Source organism: Hypoxylon trugodes (assembly GCF_022578975.1).
Source record: "Hypoxylon trugodes strain CBS 135444 unplaced genomic scaffold F4822scaffold_8, whole genome shotgun sequence".
Classification (NCBI taxonomy): Eukaryota; Fungi; Ascomycota; class Sordariomycetes; order Xylariales; family Hypoxylaceae; genus Hypoxylon; species Hypoxylon trugodes.
This window is the reverse complement of record NW_026250023.1, coordinates 1753254-1776047: the sequence shown is the minus strand read 5'-3', so window position 1 is coordinate 1776047 and position 22794 is coordinate 1753254. Positions and strand designations below refer to the sequence as shown.

The 22794-nt window shown below is 46.7% G+C and overlaps 7 protein-coding genes across 7 annotated transcripts; 3 read left to right on the top strand and 4 right to left on the bottom strand.

The window, feature by feature from the left end:
* Window positions 1–10: 10 nt before the first annotated feature.
* F4822DRAFT_351153 (SURF6-domain-containing protein) lies at window positions 11–2187 on the bottom strand. The gene is made up of 3 exons (XM_051455955.1): window positions 2012–2187; window positions 1834–1917; window positions 11–1763 (listed from the first exon to the last, which is right to left on the bottom strand). Exons 1-3 carry the CDS (start codon window positions 2039–2041, stop codon window positions 273–275), a joined length of 1605 nt encoding a protein of 534 aa, XP_051311449.1. The 5' UTR covers window positions 2042–2187; the 3' UTR covers window positions 11–272.
* A 1028-nt stretch (window positions 2188–3215) lies between these two features.
* On the top strand, window positions 3216–5373 carry F4822DRAFT_351125 (uncharacterized protein). The gene is made up of 5 exons (XM_051455954.1): window positions 3216–3581; window positions 3655–3674; window positions 3742–3846; window positions 3899–4287; window positions 4347–5373. The coding sequence occupies exons 1-5, from the start codon at window positions 3344–3346 to the stop codon at window positions 4879–4881; spliced, it is 1287 nt and encodes a 428-aa protein (XP_051311448.1). The 5' UTR covers window positions 3216–3343; the 3' UTR covers window positions 4882–5373.
* Window positions 5099–6722, top strand: F4822DRAFT_351121 (glycoside hydrolase family 5 protein). Its single transcript, XM_051455953.1, has 4 exons — window positions 5099–5506; window positions 5565–5891; window positions 5941–6079; window positions 6143–6722. The coding sequence occupies exons 1-4, from the start codon at window positions 5315–5317 to the stop codon at window positions 6712–6714; spliced, it is 1230 nt and encodes a 409-aa protein (XP_051311447.1). The 5' UTR covers window positions 5099–5314; the 3' UTR covers window positions 6715–6722.
* Window positions 6723–9558: 2836 nt separating this feature from the next.
* F4822DRAFT_350994 (NAD(P)-binding protein) lies at window positions 9559–11995 on the bottom strand. Its single transcript, XM_051455951.1, has 9 exons — window positions 11640–11995; window positions 11542–11571; window positions 11269–11482; window positions 11064–11179; window positions 10829–10964; window positions 10739–10766; window positions 10576–10669; window positions 10298–10440; window positions 9559–10192 (listed from the first exon to the last, which is right to left on the bottom strand). The coding sequence occupies exons 1-9, from the start codon at window positions 11701–11703 to the stop codon at window positions 10100–10102; spliced, it is 918 nt and encodes a 305-aa protein (XP_051311446.1). The 5' UTR covers window positions 11704–11995; the 3' UTR covers window positions 9559–10099.
* On the bottom strand, window positions 11988–15113 carry F4822DRAFT_351031 (HPC2-domain-containing protein). The gene is made up of 3 exons (XM_051455952.1): window positions 12930–15113; window positions 12198–12873; window positions 11988–12101 (listed from the first exon to the last, which is right to left on the bottom strand). The coding sequence occupies exons 1-2, from the start codon at window positions 14681–14683 to the stop codon at window positions 12606–12608; spliced, it is 2022 nt and encodes a 673-aa protein (XP_051311445.1). The 5' UTR covers window positions 14684–15113; the 3' UTR covers window positions 11988–12101; window positions 12198–12605.
* Window positions 15114–18311: 3198 nt separating this feature from the next.
* Window positions 18312–20048, top strand: F4822DRAFT_350956 (uncharacterized protein). Its single transcript, XM_051455950.1, has one exon. It carries the CDS (start codon window positions 18441–18443, stop codon window positions 19788–19790), a length of 1350 nt encoding a protein of 449 aa, XP_051311444.1. The 5' UTR covers window positions 18312–18440; the 3' UTR covers window positions 19791–20048.
* A 383-nt stretch (window positions 20049–20431) lies between these two features.
* On the bottom strand, window positions 20432–22129 carry F4822DRAFT_350949 (Golgi phosphoprotein 3). The gene is made up of 4 exons (XM_051455949.1): window positions 21663–22129; window positions 21275–21521; window positions 20746–21197; window positions 20432–20671 (listed from the first exon to the last, which is right to left on the bottom strand). The coding sequence occupies exons 1-4, from the start codon at window positions 21924–21926 to the stop codon at window positions 20582–20584; spliced, it is 1053 nt and encodes a 350-aa protein (XP_051311443.1). The 5' UTR covers window positions 21927–22129; the 3' UTR covers window positions 20432–20581.
* Between the last annotated feature and the right edge of the window lie 665 nt (window positions 22130–22794).

Genomic DNA, 22794 nt, shown 5'->3' with positions numbered 1-22794 from the left:
TAGGAAGACTACTTGAAGCCCTTGAAAGTTAGCATTCTCCATGAGCCAAGATCATCTCGCGCCGAAGATCAACATGGACTTAGTAGCCTCGTAGAGTACTTCATATAGAATTGTATTTGGCACCGTACCAGTCCAAGAGCCAGAATTATCCACATAGGCCAACATCACCCCAGAACACTACGTATGTACAGCACCAGGAAGCACGTCCAGAAAAGGGGGGACTGGATGACAAGCTCCATTCGTATTTAACAATAATAGGTAATTAGGGTAACTCATTTCTTCTTCCCGCCTCCTATAAACGAGCCCTCGAACCCAGCCCGACTCTTGGTCTTCTTGGCCCCCTTTTTCTTACCCGACTTGCCCATTATCTTATCTTCTCGTCGCTTCCTGATATTCTCCTCTCGCTTCTTTTGTCGGTCCTTCATAGCCTTGGCGACGCCCTCTTTCCTTGCAGTCCAGTCCTTCTCACTCTTCTTCTTGGCGACTTCTTTTCGCTTGACAGCCTTCTTGAGCATCTTCTCGTCATCTCGAATCTTCTCGCCTTCGGCGCGCCGCCTCGCGGTAAGCCAGAGCTCCTTGTCTTCGACGTCCTTGCGCTTCTCTCCGTCCATCTCTTGCAGCCGCTTCTTTTGGTTCTCCAACTTTTGAAGTGCTGTCTTCGGATCTGAAGGGCCCTTTTTCTTGCCGCTATTAAGAACATGGCTGAGGTCATGCGAGAGTTGAGAGCCGTCTCCAAAGCCAACGCGACCGAAGGAGAAATTGTTATCTTGTAGATCAATTGCTGGGCTGAGCATGCTGCTAGGCGAGTTTCGTACGGACGCTAGAGCCTCTTCACGCTTTAAGTCTTCTTCTACCTTGGTCTGACGTCTTAATTCCTTTTTGTGTGCTTTTCGTTCTGCTTGCTTCTGACGTCGTGCTTCAATAAGTTCTTGCCGTGTACGTATGGGTTTTCCATCGACGTCGGCCTTTCGCGCATCTCGAAGGGCTTGTATCCTCGCGGCAAGGCGGGCTCGGAGGGCGGATGTGTCGGTGGGTATCTTAATGTGTTTCGGCTTTTCGGGTGCGGCTGTAGATGATACGGATGTTGTGGTACTAGGGGCTTGGCCTGTTGAGTCGGCAGGTGTGCCGTTTGTGTCGAAAACGGGAGACTGAGGTTCTGACGGGGGTGAGGGGGCGAGTTCAGGGTTATGCTCTTCAACAGCGTCGGCGAGACCAGTAACATCAATATTTCGAACCTCTCCGGGCGCGACGTCCTCCTCGGGGTTCTCTTGGTCGTTAGCCTTGTATGATCCATTGCTAGATTCGGCAGATTTGGTATCACCATTAGGTAACGAGTCGGTTTTCGTTTCTCTCTGTCCTAATTTTATCTTGTTGACGCCCTTGATTGTTTGCCTTTGGAAAGCCGCCTCTTCTTCCCTAAGTTGTTGTCGCTCTGCCTTGCGCTCTTTCCTGGCAGCCTTCTTCTCTTCTTTGCGTTGTTCTTTTTCGTCAAGCTCAGCTTGTTCCTCATCTAACTTCTTTTGCTTCTTGGATTCTTTTGGTGTCTTCTTCTTTAAACCCTCACCGGGCTTCTCGGCCTCAACTCCCTCGACATCGGACCATTCATCATCGTCATCTTGCATCTGGTCACGCTTTCGTTTCTTCTGGGCTTGTTCATCCATAACTTCCTTAACGCTCCGATTTAATGCGCTGTCGGGGTCTAACTTATTACGTCTGGCTTCGGCAGCCTCGGCCTTGGTCTGTTTTTTCCGTTTCCATTGATCCTGTAACAGAGGGCATGGTGGTTAACATTCTGTTCGCAACTTAACCAGAGGGGTTTGTATCGTGACTTACACCTGTGTCTTCTCCATAGTACATCTTCGCAGGTATCAAGGAAAGAAGTCCATCGAAGGATTTCTGGGAATTAAGGAGCCGCTCCTGTGATTTTTGAAGTGTTAATTATCATTCTCCGAGAGCGTAGAGCATGCGACACTCGATTCATAACACGAGTTGGGCTATTGGATAAACCCACCTTTAACGTTGAGTCCTCCATGGTGCCCATTCGAACAGGAATGTACTGGCAATAATTTTAACAATGCTTCCTGAAAATCAATTCCCCAGGCTTGCTACTAGTGAAGGTCTAAATGATTGGCCTCGTTCACCAAGCAAGATCAAGATCGCGAAGATCAGTGGAGGAAAAAAAAAAAAATCGAAGTTGAAAAAAGTCGGTCGCCCGCCAACGTCGCAGCAAGCGCTACAAAGTGGGCTAGAGCTTTTGCTTTTCTTAGGCTGCATTAACTAAAGTAATGGCGGGTGCTGATTGGATGAAATTTAACCATAATTTTTGCTGGTTGAACTTTTTTTTGGTGCGGAGCAAGTCGCTTACCTGATCGAACGCGAAATCTTGGCGCTTATGTAACCAACCACCCAAGCCTTCCATATGTACAGTCAGCAGCAACCTTAAAGCTAAATTAGGTAAGTGCCGAGATAGCTAAGTACCTACCTATTCACCGAGCGTACTATGGGGCCGGGTATGCGGAGATGGTATGCGGGGCCGGTTCCGCCCTTATCGGTAGTGGTGGTCCCAGTTTTATCCGTCCCTCCCTTTTCACTTTTTCATACAAGTCTTCAAGTTGTAATAGCCTACCTATTATTGGTGCACCTAAATAACCAATAATCTGAGCCTGTGTAACCGTAGGGGTAGGAAACGATACGACCCCATGGTCAATTAATTCCTCTTCATGTGGGGGCCTCACAGCCTTGGTAAGATCCGACATTCGGAATCCCGCCCGGGTTATTGATCGAGTCGCACGTCTCAATTTATGTCCAGTCCCACGCATCCAGGACACTTTGTACTCTTCATATGGCCTCAGGTGTGGCTTACCCGCGTTATGTTACAATATTCCAGCCAGACAGCTTACATCTATTAAGAAAAACCTTACACCAAGAGGGTCGCAACATAAGTGCCGCCGAAGACGTCTGACAATCCCACATGATTTGTATGTAGGCTTTGGAGAACGACTCACTAAGAATCCCTCCTATAGTCGCATCGTAAGCGGCCACTATCCAAAAAGGAAAAAAAAACTACCCTTACAACTATCCACCTAACAATTGTGTAACTAGAATTCTGATTGATTTTCACCAACCGCCCCCAATTTCCAATACTCACACACATTGTTAAGTAATATTGATAGCTTCAAGTGTATAGTACCAAATTTAGTCTTATTACTTACCTACTTGTGTGAACTTCGAGCACCAACCTTCCTAAAACCACGTTTATATAACAGTGCACCAATCCGTACTATATCAACGGCAACCTGACGTCCTAAACTCATCTAACAAATCTCCATGGAGAATATCCACCATGGAATCAATTAAACCTCATCCCACCGGCACTCCTCATTTGACCAGCCCCGAGAACTTTTTGAATAGACCAGCCGGTCATCCTCCAAATGGCACGGCATCTCATCTCATAGATCTACCCAGCACTGATATAGTAGGTCTCGTATCAGTAATCGTTGCCGCAAGCCTGGTAGCAATTTTCTACTCGATTCGAATTTATACAAGAGTGCGTTACGTAAAAAGATTCAGAGTCGAAGACTGTGGGTGTTGCTATTCCCTCCTCGCCTTTTTCATTCGTTATCTACTAGTGATTAACGTCCTTTAAACCTCTAGATATCGGGCTTCTCGCATTGGTACGACTGTCATTTCACACCGAAACAATTATAACATCGCACATGGCATTATGTTAACATATGTTAGCCGTTCTTCATCTCTGGCACATGGATATTAGGTGAAATGTGTCGAGGTGGCCTTCGTGCCCACACGTGGGATCTACAGATGGGGGAATTTTTAAAGCTCAGTCGAGTTAGTTTACACCATTCCATGTACTTAAGGAATAATAACTCACATCAGACAGTTTTACGTCCTCGTGACTATCTTATACTGTGTCACGCTCATGATAACCAAAGTGGCGATCCTCCTGGAATGGACTCATCTCTTCGTTATAAGATCTTCTCACAATACCTTCTTTTGGCTATGTCGCGCCCTAATTTTAGCTAATTGTTGTATATACATCGCGACAATCTTTCTCGTCTCTTTCAACTGTTCTCCTCTTCGAAAACAACGGGGCCCGGATACCCTTCTAGGAACATGCATGGGTCTAACCGACATCAATATCATCATAACTGTTCTTCATCTAGCCTTCGACCTTCTAATCTTTATACTCCCACATACGATAATATGGAGGTTATCCCTGGCAGGCCGGTCAAGAATTATTATTTCCATTGTTTTTTCTGTGGGTAGCCTGTACGTTGCTCCTTTATTTCAAACTCCTCGACTAGACACGCTTCTAATTGATCAACTAGGACTTGTTTATGTGCTGCTGGTCGAGTGGCCGGTGCAGTCGATATTAAGCGGTTTTTTCGTGATCCATCCGCAAAATATTCTAGCTTTGTTCTCTGGGATCTAGCCGAAACATCAACCGCAATGTTGATATTCTGCGTTCCAGGTATCCCTAGCGTGTTCCGCGGCAAAAATCCGATCCCTAGGCTCGGCGCCCTAGTACGATCAAAAATGAAAGACTTTTCGCTTCCACTATACCTCACTCCGAACGGCAAGCATAGATATATGAGATCCGAGATAGCACGAGATGAGCCTCGCCCTGACGACATCCCCTGGACAGATGAAACCAGTGACATACACCTTACAGCAGTAGCACCCGCTAGGACTCGAGATGGGAGCCCGCAAGATCGGACAGAAGGACAACCTATAAACTACGACGGAAGGATACTCAGGGTTACCGAAATTACCATTAGCACGAGCGAGAACCCAGACATACAACCAAAAAGGGACATCCGGCAAGAACATCGAACTGCCTGGTTGGATTGCGAATCTGATTAGGAATAGTTTCTTGTGGTGCTATAAGATGGATCTCGACGAGATACGAAAGAATTTCCATCAAGAAATAATACAGTTCTCTCAAATTTCTTAATTGAACGGTGATGGTCTCCTCATATCCACATTCTTTTATGTTTAACATGTCATCTTTACTCCTTGACTTAGCTAGAGATTTTAGGGCGATCAGGTTAAGCTATACACATCATGATCCGCTACTTAGCGTACCTGTACATGTACTCGGAATTGGTTCAGCGTGGATCGCCAATGCTACGCGGAGGCTCAATTCGCGAGGGACCCCAGCAAGGCGGTTCCACGACTTCCGGTTGCCGAAAAGGGAAATACCCGAAATAGGGAAAGGGGATCGCGACGACATAAATATGACGAACCACAGACTTTTCACAATGGACTTTCTCTTCTAATCGAGTAAATTGTCAAGATGTTACTCACATTATCCTATCTTCTATCTCTTAGTCTGCTGGCAAGCGGGAGCCACGCTAGCCCTTTACATAGGTCAAAATGTCGGGCTGTTCCCGAAGGCTTTGTCGCTGTCGATGAGGGAAAGTTCCGACTTGATGGGGGGGACTTCAATTTCGCTGGGAGCAATGCGTATTACTTTCCCTTTAATAGTGTACGTATAAGTTGTCTACTCTGATTCAATTAATCATCAACGCTTACCATGGTCTCAGAACGCGACTGATGTCGAACTCGGACTTGCCGCCGCTAAAGATGCAGGCTTAAAAGTCTTCCGCACGTGGGGTTTCAATGACAAAAACGTTACCTTCAATCCCGAAGGCTTACCCCAGTACGGCGGCGAAGGCGCGGGTGCGACAGAAACCGTATTCCAATGGTGGGCAAATAGCACCTCCACTGTCAACATCACCGACTTCGATAAAGTAGTTGACGCTGCTACCAAAGTTGGCATCAAGCTCATTGTCACCTTTACTAATAACTGGGCCGACTACGGTGGAATGGACGTTTTTACTATCAACCTAGGCGGAAAGTACCATGACGATGTAAGTCAGCTCCACACCTTCAACATTTAAAATGTTGATTAAAGTCCAGTTCTATCGCCTACCACAAATCAAAGACGCCTACAAGCGCTACATCGAGCAATTCGTCACCCGCTACAAGGACTCACCAGCAATCATGGCATGGGAACTCGCCAACGAACCACGCTGCGGCGCCGACGCAAAGCGTAACCGTACATATCCCTCTCATCCCCCCTCCCCCTATTCCCCTTCGTACTCACTAACATCGACAACAGTCCCCGTAAGCAACAACTGCACCACTGCAACCCTAACATTCTGGATCGACGAAATGAGTACCTTCATCAAGTCCCTCGATGCCAACCACTTAGTAACCTGGGGCGGAGAAGGCGGTTTCAGCCACGCCAACGCCTCCGACTCACTCTACAACGGATCTGATGGCGGAGACTTCGACGCGAACATTGCGTTACCGAATATCGATTTCGGAGTCTTTCACACATACCCAGATTGGTGGACCCGAACGCCCGCCTGGGCGTCTCAATGGATTCGGGACCACGCCGCGGCAGGCCGGGCGGCAGGTAAGCCCGTCGTGCATGAGGAGTACGGGTGGATGACCCCCGAAGCGCGCGCTCAGAATGGCATTCCGGCAGTTAATGAGACTAGGGTTGCGGTGGAGGGAGAGTGGCAGAAGATAATGTTAGAGGAGGGCGTGCCGGATATGTATTGGCAATTCGGCTTTTCGGGGTACTCGTATGGACGGAATCATGATGATGGATTTACGATTTTCCTGGATGATGAGGAGGCAAAGACGTTGGTGTATGAGCACGCGAAGGCTGTAAATAGTCTTTGAAGACAGATAGATGGATTTAGAAGATTGGGTTGACTGGATGCCGAAATTTGGCCAGCTTCCCTTCGCCGAACAGGCAGGTCTTTTCTTTTGCGATTAAATCCCGCATTATTGGGGATGGTGCAAGCAATTTATGTCGAGGTTGACAAGAATAAACAAGGCTTTCGGATCTTTCCGGGCATGACGACATCGAATATCTCGCCCAGAGTCTTAATAAGCCTCTATCTGGGATTGGTGACTGGATGAGGGAACCGGGGAACGCGGTGTGTGAGGTTTCCAGCAATTGGTGCCAGAGACCGACAGCGGAGTACTTTGGGTGTATATTTAATAGGTCTCCTTCATAATTTTTTAATTGGCTAAGTTAGGAACAAGGCTTAAGCACCAGGACACGCGCACTCAGGAGGCCAATGATGTTAAATTTATGTTTTTACCTTACGGGTGTATACTAAAAAACTCACGGGTGTATACTAAATAAAAATCCAACAGGCCAGGTTCCACCGCGATACTGAAAAAATGGAATTATGTTGCCAGGGTTACACAGCAGATATCCAAGAAAAATCCACACACACGGGGTGTACGGATATACTTATATGATAGGAAACTTGGGGTGTCCTCCCATCACCTACCTAGGTACATATCACTACTGAACTGGAATGACTAGGGTAAATTATTTAAATACCTGCCTCCGGGTCAAGTTGATTTCACTATGCCTGTATATTCTTTTCCAAGTTATACAGCTAGCCAGCTAACTGTCCCTGCTGATCAAAGCATTGTCACACAATATACTAAAGTTCTTCGCAGCGCAAGTGGATAAGATTCTTCCAAGATTTTGTGATTCCAAGCCTGTCCACATTCATAATTTCTTCAACTATTCTCTAGCTATCCCCCATCTACTCACTTCACTCTTGTTTCATTCTGATTTCACAGACGAAGCCAACAATGACTTTCAACACTTCTACTGATACCGATAAGGCATTCTCTGAGTAAGTATTGCATTGATATGGGCCTTAAGATTCGTTGAAATCGCAATAGCTAACAGTCTTCGAGACCAGCACCCCAATCAAGGTCATCAGCAGTATCCAAAGAAGCCAACGGTAGCCTTCATCACACCCATGGCACTTCACCGGGCCATACCACCTCTATATCACTGTCGTTGTCACCTGTGATATCGTCTGAACACAACCATACCGCACGCCTCGATTCGGTCGACCGACTCTTCCCTAGGCAAAACCAGACTGGTGCTCAGGTAGCCTCACTATCGGCCCAGAGCACAGCTGCTCTTGGATCCCTACCGGGCCGCTCTTCATCAGAGATTGAGCAAGACCTTAAATTTGTCGGGACTCGTTTCCCAGGGTGTAGGTAGGCGTCGTCAATTTAGAAATATGGTAAGCTACTAAGCCTTTTTTAATGTCACGTCACCTCACGTCCATGCAACTCGACTTCATTCTTGTCGCAGAAGGCCTAATATAACACTAGGTGTGAGGGGATTGTCGTCTTTATACCTAAGAACTAAGTTAATATCGTCGTGACCGAGGGGATAGGTTGATGGGACAAATGATTTTATGTCCCTATCTCACTTTCTTCAGTTCCTTATTTTCTTAAGTCATATTTCGCTTTTGGTTTCTCCTCTGCTGTTTGCGCGGCATGGTGCTTCCCTTCATTTAATATGGTTTCTTCGAAGATATCTTTCGCTGGGAGTCTAGATGGCCCAAGCCAAAACCTTCATTGCCGTTAGGTGTCGATAGGCCTTAGAATGGCAGTCCTGGCATATGGTTAGGTACATGTGCTTTTTTTATTTTTATTTTTTCTTAATTCGGTGGTCTTTGGAACGGTAGCGAATAGTCTTGATTATGGTAACGATATTGAAATTTTATGAATAGTTGCTTTATTTTTTGTGATGTCAGTGAGGCTCCATGGCCTCCTTGCCAAACCAGGTATCCCAGCATCACATCTTCTCTTTCAATACGCCCGGTGATGGAGAGTCACCAGGTGTAGGAACGTCCGTGGCACAGGTTGGACTCAGCTAAGAGATAGCTGCTTATTTCATAAGAAATAAATCAACATGGCTCGATTGTACTTAAGCTAGTGACTATAAGGATCGCGGGCTAAATAAGGGATTCGCTCTGTCAGAATAAAAAAAAAAGCGAGAGAAGTTGGCAGAGCCATATATAGGCCTGAGGAAAATGCATGGTAATTCCTAGGCCACCCTATAGCAATTGAGGAGTAGAATGCTGCTGAATTGATAATCGAGGGTGAGAAGAGGGGTTGGGAGTTAGGGGGAAACGTTCAAAGTACTACAGATTGATATATGAAGAAGGAAATGTAATCGTACCTTGCAGTCTTATTACTAAGGGACCAAATACTCACTGGGACATTTAACTATAGTGGAAGAAAACTAGCTGACCCGACCCGCCCTTTAAGGGGCGGAGGAGAAGGGAGGGAATGTATACAGCGCCACAGTCAACTATGGATTCTGATTGGCTAGCCACACCTCTGCGCACGTCCGACGAATTCTTTATAGAATCAATCAATCTTTACCAATATCACGTAAATCTATTGATAATTGGTATGGGTGAATAGAGCCCGTTTTGCATGACCTTTTGATACTAATTGCATCATTAGGAAACGTCATGGGAAAGAATGCGAAAGCGAAAAGTCGAAAAGTGCGGGGCGATTCTGGGGATCTTATTGGCTGCCGAAATGTGGCAGTGGTTTGTAAAATAAAGAAGAGTAGATTAAGAGTAGCTTTCAAAAGATTCCTCCTCTTTTTTTTTTTTTTACAAATGACAAAGCTGACTAATCGGACTTAGCAAGGATACGCTAGTAAGTCGGGACGTGACCGTGTGCCAGGGGGTAACAAAGCGGTAACATTAATTATAGCCCACGCCACGCTCATGTATAGCACTAATTGAAAACCGTGAAGCCAAAGTTTGAGAGTTGAACCCGAAGACTCCACTAGCGACGTCGGATGACCCTTGGCTGCAATGTGGTACCAAAGGGTCAGGTCACCCGTTTTGTTGGTTTCGCGATCGCCTAGGGGGTTTAATAACTCGGTGAAAACTCAGCATATGATTACCATCCAAAAGACGTCACCAAACCTGGTCTGCAAAGTAGCAAGAGTCGAAGTGAAGTGTTCATTTTCATCGTAGGTTGCAATTTAATCCAATCCGTGATTTGTCCATAGGGTTACTAAGACGCTACCTAAGGAGCTTAATACTCTTATTTGATACTAGAAGAGTAAAAGAAAGCTACTTTGAATATGCAAGAGGGCAAAGAATTCGGTTTAGATTTCCTGAGTATAGGAATAGGGGTAACTCCAAATTCCACGTGTAACATGAGAATAACCGAGTTGCCCCCTAACACCCAATTGACAAGAGCAATCATTGCCCTACATATTCCCAGGCAGAGTTAGAACAAAGCCTCCATCAACAATCGATATAGTACCCCACATGAACTCGTTCGTAACGACCGTCAACAAGATCTAACAAACCAGTCAATTAGTTAGCAGGTTACACAAGCCTAACTAGCCTAACCGCATGTCGTGTCTGCGCAACATGCGCGTTCGGTGGAATAACGACCAACTTACACTAGCAGCCTCCTGTGGAGTCCCAAAGCGATTGACCTTCGTACATCCCATGTTAGCCAGGAAACCTGCGAATTTCTCGTCGTCGGGTGTGCTCTCGTTCTCGGTGTTGGACTCTCCTGTTGTCATTTCGGTCGCGAAATATCCTAATGCATATTAACACAATTGACAGTTCCTCCAAGGCGTAAAAAGGGGTCGTTGGTTGTGAGAATTAACGTTGCGATCGTAGTAAAGGGGTCGATAGATTGAAAGGGCGGGAAAAGGGGGGTAAGGTTACACACCGAGAGCAAGCCCATTGACGCGAACATTGATCTCCTTGTGGCTGAATTCATACGCCATCTGTCGGGTCAAATGACTGACTGCAGCTTTAGTGACCTGTTATTTATTTTCCATTAGTCCGATATGCTCGGTTGCTTAACAGGCGTTCAAAATATCACGACTCACATTATACGAAAACTGGCAACCTTGCGACCTACTCAGTCAATCAGCCCCTATTCCCCAAACCCATACAAACAAGGAATCGATTATACTAACATGCGCATAAAACCCGCCATCGAACTATTATTAACCACATTCCCAATCTTCCCTGTCGGGCCCGACACCGCCTTAGCAAGAAGCGGGAGAAACGCAGCAGTAACGAAGTAAGCAGCGAGGCAATTGACATCGAATGCTGTGCGACCGTAACATCAATTAGTCAGCGGCCTATACTCCCACCCAATAAACGGGCATCATGCATGTAAGACCATGTCTATCAGCCAGGAAAACATACCTCTATGCCAATTCTCCACCTTCTCATCTTGCAGAATGGCTTCGCTAAAAGCCTCGGGGCCATCCTGTGGCTTTTTCTCGGGCCGACCAGCCCAGATCCCCGCGTTATTAACCAGCCTACAAAAATCCAGCAAGCATTAGAACACGCCATCGGAGTATACCAGGCGTAGGTGGGGGGTGAGGGTGAATTAGGAGTTCGGACTTACACATTAACATAATTCTCCTTGTCCGAGATCTCCGCGACGGCCTTCCGAATGCTATCCTTAGACGTAACATCCATCACAAGTGGCACCATGCTCCCCCCATCGGGCCCAAGTCTCTCTTTCGACCCATGAACACGCGCGCTCGTCTCCAGGACATCGGCGCGACGGCCGGTAATATACACTTTAGCGCCGTTGGCAGCCAGTGTCTGCGCGATCACTACCACCGATGGTGTCAGGGGTAAATAGGGGTAAGAATATTTAGATCCTGGGTCTTACTCAATCCGAGGCCAGTTCCACCGCCCGTAACTGTGGACAACGTGTATTAGCGAAAAGAGGGGAACATCAGAAAAAAAGGGGTTTGGTGAAAAACTTACCGACGGCGACGTAATCCTTAAGGGAAAAAAGCGAGGCAGCGGAAAGGGGGTGAGGAGAAGTCATCTTGTGAAAGTCGGAAATTTCTTAGCGGGAGTAAGCAGTGCTAATAAGCTAAAGGCGAGGTGATCAAAATGGCGAGAAAAGAATTGGTGTGGGAGGGAAAAGAGAGGAGACGAGAAAAGGGGTCAATAGAAGAGAAGGGCAGGAGGGTCGAGTCTTATAAATGAGAGCCAGTCTTGGTAAAGCCTGTAAGCAGCCAATAATGCAAAAGGCCCATAAGCGAGGGCTCCCTATTCTGACTACTCTATGTCAAGCCATGGCACAGAGATAGCCCACAACAGTTGGAGGTCCATGTCCTATGTAGCTGGTGCGTGATTCAGTACTTTGATCCTAAGGGGATTGATCTCCATAATGGGGAATCAAGAGCGGGGCGGGCTTATGCTTGACGAATCAAATGAGACCTATATGACCAGGTTAGCCTTTTAGCATCTGAAATGTTACCTAGCCATTTACGCACAAATTCGTACGCGTATTATTAAAACGGATTTACTACTCACATTCACTCCTTTATTGACACATCGTTGGGTAGTTAGCCCAACGGACAGTTTTAAAAGCATGAATAATAGCTCGCTATTCGCATAAGTACAATATGTGCTTGTCTAAAGCCAAAGCAGATCTACCGTAGCCGCGAAGAGCCCCCCCTGAATATGTAGGTAAACAATGTACGCCGTATCCGCCGGTTCCCTAACACGTGTCCGACGCGTTATGATGTAAAGACTTCGAAGTCAAGGCTCTAGCTTCGCCCCTGGCGCGAGTCCCGTTTAAATACCACATTCCGCTGTGAAACGGCCGCCAAATCAAAGTCGCTTTACACCCCATATTATGTGTGCACATTATTACATACCGTTGGGTGGTGCTCCAACGCCAACCATCCTTAATTGCCTTGCCCCCTGAAGATGCTTGCATTACAAGCCCGCAAATTGCGGACTTCCCGGGTGCAGGACATTATAGGATCCACCGTTCGTCGCCGTCGATTTTATAAATGCAGCCTCGCGCTCGGCCTTTTCGCGATCCATCTGAGCTTTGTCGGCCTTCGTCATTCGAGGCTTTCGCACTGCTCCGCCTCGAGAACCAGGGCCACCTCCACGACTTCGTCCTGTGCCTGCCGTAGCGCCTCGTGCACCGCCACGGCCACCACGAGAACCTCGTCCACGTTTGGGTTGACCCTCTCCACTGTAAGGAATTAGTATATGAATCCAAATAGATAAGAAAACATAGCATGTACGTACCGTCCAGCTTCAGGCTTTTCGACCTCCGGCACCAAAGGTCCGGAGTAGACAAAAAAGCCATCTCGACTAGCCGCTGCCTGCTCTTCCCAGAGCATTTCAGAGTCGTCCACAAAATCGTCGTCCTTGTCGTATTCGTCCTCTTTGAAGTGCCTCTTCTTCTTTGCGGGCTTCCCATCAGCGGGTTTGTCCGGTCCACTCATACCGCCCATCTCAACATTGGAATCCTCATTATCTGATTCGTCAACCGACATTTCGTCACCTTCACGGCTTGAATCGTTCTGGGCCAAGGCGGCGGACGCGGCGGCGATGCGGGCTTTTCGCGCTTTCTGTTCAGCCTGACGGGGATGAAGGGCGTCCCAACCATATTGTTCCTCGGCCATTCGCATAAAGTTGATATATTTATTTGTTTCGCCATTAAGAGGGATGTTGAGGATAATGGAGGGAGTGACAAGCTCGGAATCGACTTTGCCAAAGTCTAGAATAGAGCGCTCAGGCCCACCAGGAAGAGGGGCAAGGGCATCCTTCGTCGCATTGATACCAGGGGATGATGACGTTGCGCTTTGGTTCTTAGATGTTGCCTTCTTGGTGGCGCCGCCACCAATCGTGGTAATCGATGTTGGCCGAATTTCGATCTTAGAAGCGGCGGTTGCTGTCAGGGTTGACGCGGACTTTCTGGTCTCTTTGACTACCTTAGCCTCTTTGGGTTCCTTGACTTCCTTAACTTCCTTTACCTCCTTGGGCTCTCTAGTTTCTTTAGCCTCGATAGCGGGTGGCTTAGGCGCCGGGGGAGGCACGAACTCCTTGCGCAAAGGATTCGGCGACTCTGGCATCGTGCTAGTTTCCTTGTGAGGTCGGGACTGGGAATGTTGCGAATTTTGTACAAAAGAAGTATGCGACGGAACTGGTGAAATAATACTTGGTACGGGAGGGTCAATTAGACTCGTGATAGACGGAGAAGCACTCGCGCGGTTGATGATGCCTGGGGCAGTCGTTGAGGGGCCACGAGGAGATCCCATCGGGTTAGAATAGCTTTGCGTAACCACGCTTTCTCGGATAGGATCATAATTAGACGACCGAACGGGGTCATAACTATAACCACTCGTCCTCGAAGGGGCACTTGGGCGTACTGGTGGTTGTTGCTGCTGTTGCGGCGGAGGCGGCGATTGTTGCGGTTGGCGATTGAATTGCTGGGGGGGTTCAGGGTCGACATTCAAGATGCTGGACATTGAGCCGATATTCTCACGTTTGACTTCTCTTTGAGGAGCAGGTTCTGCTCGGGCTTGGGAAGCCGTAGCCATCTCGGTAATTTTTGCTTGCCGCGATCCAGTGGAGGCTCCAGCACTCGCATTACCGCTAACACTAGCAGCTCGTGATCTCGATTCGCCAGCCTCACCGTCGGCAGACGACGCCACCTTACGTCTTCTAGAAGTAGGTGGAGCGTTGGGATCCTTCTGCTTCCTTACTCGCTTGGCCTTCTCACCGTCCTCGGTATTTGTGCTACTTCGCTTGTTAATCCTTGTGCCGGGTTTTGGGCCAGGTTTCCTTCTCGGTAAGCCGTCCTTGGTTAACATGGGTTGGCCAGATTCGTCGTATCTTATAGTGGTAGGATCTACCACAATCTCATCGCCCTCTCCTCCGTTCTTTGTTCGATTGTATCCAGATGGTGACGTGGGTGCCGATAACATAGAAGGAGGATCTGATAGTTCTGGTGAAGAACTAAGTCTTGTCGGGGCATTGTTGTTACCCGCCGCCATTGCCACTACTCCTTTCGTTTCTCCGTTATTGATCCAGGTTCTCTTTGGTTCTTAAAGAACCTGAATACCGACGGGTATCTTATAAACACTTTGCAGTTTCTTGTAATAGACTAACAATGGTGTCCTGATTTGTTATGTTTCTTTTGTGTGAGTGAATGAAAGTGCGAGTAGGATGATATGAGATGGGACGAAACGAGACGAAAAAAATCAAGATCAAAACAACCCCAAATTATTGAATGATTATGAATTAGGAAAGTTTACAGTCAAGTTTGACTCTGACTTGTAAAATGTACCTATAAAACTATTTCTCGAATCGGATTGGCAATTGACCAATTAAGAAATAGTTTTAATGTACTGTACCGATTCGCGACAATTGATGCAGCGAGTCTAACGGTGTTGAGAGAGGTCCACGGGTATAGCTATTGAATGGGTGCACGTGGACCCAGGTATACCTAAATGATTATGTAGGTACGCGGAGGTGACGGTGATTGGTTGCCGATTCGTCCAGATTGAAATGTAAAAATTGAAAGTTATCGGTGGAGCGCGTTGTACAGGCTGGGGGGTACCTAGGTACACGGTGTATGTATTAGGTAACGTGACCTTAAAATCGTGTGGTCGGTGCGCCGTTGGAGTTGCGAAGGTTCCAGTCCCAGTCCCAGTTCCAGTTTCTGAATAACTTCACGAGAATTGGTTCGGTGATGCGCGAGTAGAGCGACGAACCAAACTTTTGTCCGATTGAAAAAGTTGTAATTGCAAGGGTATTAGGTCCTCATAAATAATCGAATCGGATGCACTAGATCTAGGTGCATATCATGACGTAAAAAAGAAAATGAAAAGTCGCAAAGAAGTAATGGAATTAGATGGATTTATTTCGAGGAGTTAATTCCATCTATGTGTTGTGTGAAGGTGAAGGGGAGAAAAAAGTAGGAGAAAAGGAGGAAGAATGGGTGAAGTTTTGGGAGGAAGATTGCAGATTGCGGGAAAGATGGGAGAGAGACGGGGACGGGGATGGCTACTATTTTTCTCTTAAAAAAATTGAAAACGGGAAATGGGAATTATTCTCCAACGAGGCGAGAAAAATCGGGGCAATCTAACTAGCTAGAAATGAGAGAGTTGCGCGCGTGGGAAATTTTATTATTAAAATAATCGAGTTAGAAAAGATCGGAACTAGGTAAGCCTGGGGGGTGGTAAGAGGTGGTAGAGGTGGACGGGGTTGACCACTGGAACAGCTAGGAACCTACTAATTTTTCAAGGGGAAAAGAGGGAAGGGGGGGAAAGAATGGAATCATGGAAACATGGAACTGTGACGGGATATACTATACGATACGGTACGTACGGTACGGGGGAAAAGGAACAAGTAAAAAGGTACCAAAAAGACACCGTGAACCGTGAATGAATGAATTAGGCGCATAGGCATCAGATCGCGAAAAAAGTCATCCGACTAGGGTAACCTACTAGCTAAAGCTAAAAGACCAGGTAGGGGTGTGTGCGAGTATGTGATAGACGATGACTACCTATGGTTGGTCTGAGCTTTGGGGGGATGGGGATGACGATGGAGCCTAATAATTGTACCAAAGGGGGAAAAGTACATTACAACTTCAAGGGAAAAATAAATAATAATAAAAATAATAAAAACAAGTTAGGTAGGGAGTTAGGGGAGGGGCGTATGACACTTCACACAGTGATGAGGTGGCCCTAGATTAGGTTTCCTTGACGGGGAACGGGGAATAGAGATTAGTCGTGATAGGACAATAGGTACATAAGGCAGGCGATGAAAAGGATAAAAAATACATAAATAATAACAAGATTGAACCTTGCCGGGGGGGGGGGGGGTAAAATGCTAATATCACTGGAACTTTCCCTAGAAAGGGACAACCGGGACAACAAAGTTAAGAAGGATCGGATCGCATAGCCATCAAAGCTACCTCCCCAGCTAGTCCTGCTAGTATTGGAAAGAGTAAGGTTGGCTAATGTGGGAGGTCGTCAATTGGCAGGAAGTTACCAGTTGGTTGCTTTCTGACCGCCGAGCGGTACATAAGCTAAAATTTCCGGATGTGGCTGGCCATGCGAGGTACGTACAGCCTTGAAGTACCTTCCAAAGTACCCCCTTTTCAATTAGGTACTCTCAATAATGCACCCCGTTGACACTGGGCTATATACTGTATTGGGCAAATTACTCCATCAGGTAAAGCGTGCTAATATTTTTTTTTTCTTAGGACGATGATCTGTCGTACGTGCTTAACTTCTGAAAGGGCGAAATACATCATGTAGGTAAGGTAGTAACGTAGGTTAGATGACAGAGTTGGAGGGATCTGAGTCCCATCGCTTGTAACCATTCGTGAACCAGTCTCATTCAAGATACAACGGATACTTCATGTATGTATGCGGTCAGGTACAGATGCAGAGGTACTTTCCTTGAATAGGTAGGGTCGGGTTGGATGAGCCGAACGGTCGGCAAACTTAAAAAAGGCAGGGTAAGTGGGGAACTGTTCAATTTCATGCAGCTTGAGCCTCCAGTCTTTGCCCCGAACTGTGGATGGTGGAAAAAGATACCGCGGGGTACGTATCTTTTTGTTTCATAATCCCACGTCTTCGTATGACCCACTATGACGGACTAACGCAAGATAGCCGCGATAAATTGACAAGGGCCTATTGGGTTGTAAGGAATTCAGAATTCTTTACAAAATAGCTTAGTAAGACAGGCATGAACGACAGGGGTTAAAGATTTAGCAACACGACCACTATTATTAGGCTATACATGCGATATGTGTATATGACCAGCGTTTCTTCTATGAGTAACTTATACTATAGCTTTGCATATTAGTGGCCTTTTATTGAAACTCTTCTCTATACGAACCAGTCCAATCCTTTAATTTTTGTAATATGACATAGTATGCATTCAATGTTATGATGCACCTGAAGCAGGGTTGCATTGATAACACCTTTGCCCTATTGGTAGGACTATTTGCTTGTAGGTTTTTATTCTCCAATGTGTTTTATGCGCAACACAGTTCTTTGATTAAAAATTGATGTCTGCGCATGCAGACATAGTTTCATCCCTCCATTATTGCAACTTTCATTTGTACGTTTTGTCAAATACGTCGATTCATTAACTATCTAAGCTATATTCACTTCTAATATCCTAGCTTAATGTGATTAAGTTTTGTTAATTCTAGATGAATCAAAATATGAATGAATTGACATGGCTTCTAAACTACTTATGTATAAGATGCACATTACATACGTAGCAATTCTGAATTGTGATATGTAATTCCTACCTGACGTTACGTATACTAGGTACCTAAGTACTTAGGTACGTAGTCGTGATTAATTGAGTACCGGTACATGTGATGGATTTTAAGTTCCGTACCTTGCCAGTACGTACCGCTTTCCAATGGATCTCAATTCCCGCTGTGCTGAGACGCGGGCCGATGAGGTTTTATTGGTTTGACAAGCGAAGATGCGCGCTTAAGTTTTCTAGAATAAGGTTACAAATAGAATATAGCCGCGCTAGCGTCGCCTTATCAGCGTATCAGCTACGGCTAGATGGATCCACTTAGAGGGACCTAGTGGCTGTTACGTCAGCTTTCAGAAAAGTTCCATTTTAATCTTTCTATATCCAATTCATCGGCAAGAATCAATACTAATCAATCAATAATTCACAACAAAAACACCACTCTCCTCGCTGACGGATCCGAACAATAACCTGCGTAATTCGAGCCTTCGATCGGTGAAACCGCCACCCTGCACAACAATTATGGATTTCTTAATCACGGATATTCAAGAGAAAGAGGTGGCTGCGCCCAAGGCTCCGAGTTTCCCTCAGGTCAAGTCCACCACGACCGGTTTCCCAGAGCACAAGAAGCGCACACGCATATCGGCTTTCAAACAGAAGCGACAGAATGCGAAGCTTGATAATGAAAACCCGAAAACGCCTGCAGCCAATGAATCTATTCCGAATGCCGATCAAGATGCATGGCGAACGATACCGTCTACAGCTGATTCCAGATTGGATGAAAAGCAAAGAATAGATCAAGAGAACAACGAAAGACTAGCGTCTATGTCCCCCGAGGAAATAGAAACAGCGCGACAAGAGCTTTTTAGTGGTTTGGATTCGTCTCTACTAGAAAGACTCCTCAAACGTGCCAACTTAGACGACACTATGAACAACGCTATCTTCGATACACCGAACTCCTCATCGCAAGATCCCGCCGCCCCCTCTAGCAACATACAACCCGTCCAGAACACTCCCGAAATACGGATCGAGGACACGTCTGCATCGCCACTCAATAACAAACCCGACGTTAAACCTACCGAGCAAAAAGAAGCAAACCCAACAACCAACAATTCCAAACGCGTGCGCTGGGCATCAGTAGCAGACGAAGACGAGGAAGAAGCAACCACGATACCCAAGCCTAAACCTAGTCTTCCGCAACCTACCACCACAACCACCACCGCCGACAACAATACCACCTCCGACATCCCCCCCTCAAAACCGCACTGGCCCCAACCCGCACAACCCGCAGACCTCGACCCGCACGACCCGAACTTCCTCGAAAACCTACACAACAAATTCTTCCCACACCTCCCCTCCGACCCGTCAAAACTAGCCTGGATGGCGCCCATCCCAACCCCAAACTCACCCGCAGACTACGATTCCCCATACCACCCCTCGCAATCCTATCTCGCGATCTCCTCCCTCCGTTTCGATTTCCGAGGCATGCTCCTCCCGCCCAAGATCTCGCGCGCTGTACCCGTAACCAAGGGTTTGCACCACCATGGCGAAGCCCCCGAGGCCGCCGGGTATACGATTAAAGAATTGGCGCGGTTATGTCGGAGTGCGGTTCCCGGACAGCGGTGTATGGCATACCAGACCCTAGGTCGAGTTTTATACCGACTTGGTATTGGAGAGTTTGGCGGCCCGGCGGATGATGTGGCGAAAGGTATTTGGGGCGATGTGGAAGAAGGCGCTGTGATGCGGAGTTTGTATGAAGAAGCTGGTACGGAGGAGGGGACGGGACATCGGAGTGCGAGGGCGCTTGCTATGGAGGCGATTTGGTTGTTGGAGAAGGGGGGTTGGAAGGAGAGGGTGAGGAGGGGGAAATAGGAGAAGATTGATGGAGTAACTTGGTGGAGGGGGGTGAAGGCATTAAGAAATGAAGAATGAAGAAATGAAATGCCAAATAGCCAAGGAAGAGCAGCTAAAGCGCTATGCGACATAATACAGTAAAATAACAAAAACACCACCAATCCCTATTGCGTGACGGAAACATAACAAGTCATACAAATATATAAATCACCATCCATATCGCGAATCGCGAAGGGAGAGTTAAGTAACAAGGTATCTATCATGCGCGAGGGACAACACCAAAAAAAAAGCAAGAGAAAAAAAAGAATCCATGATTTTTAGACTATTACAACACGGTCGAGAAATGACATGATGTGGGAACCTTTCCTTGCCTGTTGGTACCGTAAGTTTCGTTTCGTTCCGTTCGCTTCTACACACCTCTACTCTCCTCTTCTCCTATATCTCCTTTTTCTCTCTCCCCCCTTTCTCATAAGATTCCCGTCTGAATCCCCAGAAAGAAGTAATTGGTAGCAATAGTAGCACATCCGAGCGCCACATATACTCTTCTCGTCATTCCGCTGCTTAAATTGTCCCGTGAGATGAACCCCATGGGAACATGTTCCTATATCTCAAACCCCCTTTTATAATCCAGTACCAACGCTCTCGTTCGTTTCAACATGATCGGGGAAATGTCGGATGGAATTCGGGTTTGTCGTAATAGGAAGTCAAGTGTGAAGGAAGAAAGAGTAGCTAGGTCATAAGGTCGATTTGATTGGATGCCAGCTCTATCGAGGTTCGTACAAATAAGGGGTCTTGGTTGAATTTCAAGTTTATAGAAGTGAATCGAGACGGGTAAAGACGCTTAGACACGCAGCAACAACTTCGAGTTGAAGCTCCTTGTCCTTAGCAGTGTTGACCTCCTGCAAGCCATCATAATTAGTACGCTACAATTCAAGCAAACTATTACTAAGAATGCATGGATAAAAAAGCTTACCTCGGATATAACTTGCGCCAAGTTGGCACCAATACCAGTAGAGCTCGCCTTCTTCCCGAAAGGCCACTGGGAGTATTCAGCGAGTAACTCGTCCGTCTGTGTGAAGGCGCGTTCCCGAGCCTCGTGGCCTAGCGTGCTCAAGGCGTTTTCCAGGACGTTAGCAGCATACGCGGCGCACACCATGGAGATAGTTCGGATGTAGCGGAACTCGAGGTTCTCGGGAAGAAACTGGGAGGCGGGTAGGACGACAGTACGCTGGGTCAATACGTTTCTAACGCGCCGTCGGATTTCGTCTTTGGCGCCACCATCGGCGACCGGGTGGGTAGCCATGTCGAACAATAAGAAGTTACGTTTCTCGGTGCGGAGGATACCCTTGTCGACGAGGCCTTTACATAGACGCTCTCGGACTTGCTTGAGTTGGTAACCAATTTTCATGAGGTTCCAGGTTTCACCTATTGACACGGAGTCGCGGTCAGTAAGCCGGGATAATATGTTCCGCAGGGTTAGAAGTTCGTAGGTAGTGGCATACCGCTCATCAAATCAATCCAGGCACTAACGCTCATTTTCTCGCTTTGCTTCATCATTTTCAATGCTTCGTCTAGTAGTACCTCGCCCGTAAGTGTATCATCGATAACCTCAATTGTCCGATCCGCTAGGGGAAATCGCCGTCGAGAAGGATCCTTTTGCATGCTGATACGACCGCGGAATGCCAATTCGAGGACGATACAACCACGTAGCGCGTAACTGATGTTATCGTTCCAAAACGAGAGGTAGCCCTAATTTTGTGTCGCCATTAGAATTTTGTCTTCCCATGAGTCGGTCTATCTTTTGTATTCGCGGTGTTGTTGTTTCGGGGATATGCGGACGGGTAATATGAAGGTAGTATTTGGAAGAACCTCGTATTCATCATCACATACCTGCTTGTCCTTAAGTCCTAGCAATATGATCTCCTCCATCAATGTCAACTTTGGTTGCTTGCTCCTTTCTGCGCTTTCGCTAATATCGCGCGGGTCGAATGCAATCTTGTGGCCATTCTCGCTATTCTCGTAACTCGTTTCGGGGGCGCTATCGCGTACATTCTGGGAAGAGTTGGACCGATTGATTCCATTAGCCTCGTCGGTAGGAGTAGCAGTACCACCGCCACCACCAGCTCCGCGGCGCCTCGTCAATCCCGACGACATATTATTGTTGTGATTTGATGTGTATCCTTCCCCCTTCAATGGTAGCTATGATGCGAGGAAATAGGCAACAGGAATCCGGGATTGTCGCGTGAGATTAGAGGTTCCTCGAACAAACGAACCAAATACTCGGGGTTAGAATAATATCGGTAGTAGTAATTATCGATCTCGACCTGAAGGGAAATAATTTGTTGGTGCTGTGGTTGTTACAATTGGTAAGCATCGATGACGGTGTAGTGTTGTAGTGTGATGATGTACAATGGGACAGGTTGTTTTTTTCGTAGAATATTATTTTTTTTCTCGAACCTGTCTCCCCTTTCTTCACGATCCCTGGCAGAGACTTACAGTAGTAGCAGGTAACAAGAGGCTGACTTAAAGGTGGAACCCTTCTTTTGGCGTTAATCAATACTATGAATTCGCTCGTTCGGTCTCCCAAGCCACGCGCCTTTTCTGTATTAAGAGAAATAAGAGCCCGAAATTATCCCTTGTTTAAATTTATCGTCGGGGCGGTAACTGGGGCCGGGATAAAGGTACTACCAGGTGAATGGACCAACTTGCGACTGCGACCTTTTTTATGTCGATCTTCGATGTTGTTGGTAATGACCGAACGTGTCGAAAGAAAGAAAAATAAATACAATAGTAATAATAATAATAAGGATTGGGAAAATTGGAAAAAAAATCAAATGGAAGGAAGTTGGTCGTGTGAGCGAACGACTAAACTTCTCTACTTTCTCACTGCCTCACTCCTCTTTGGCTTAGGTACTGTACTTAGGTAAGGTAGTGAGTGTTATGTATTTCGTAGTGTAGGGTAGATTATTAACAACAAGTTACAACACTCTTTGGTGAGGTCTGACAAACCAACGGTAGTGTA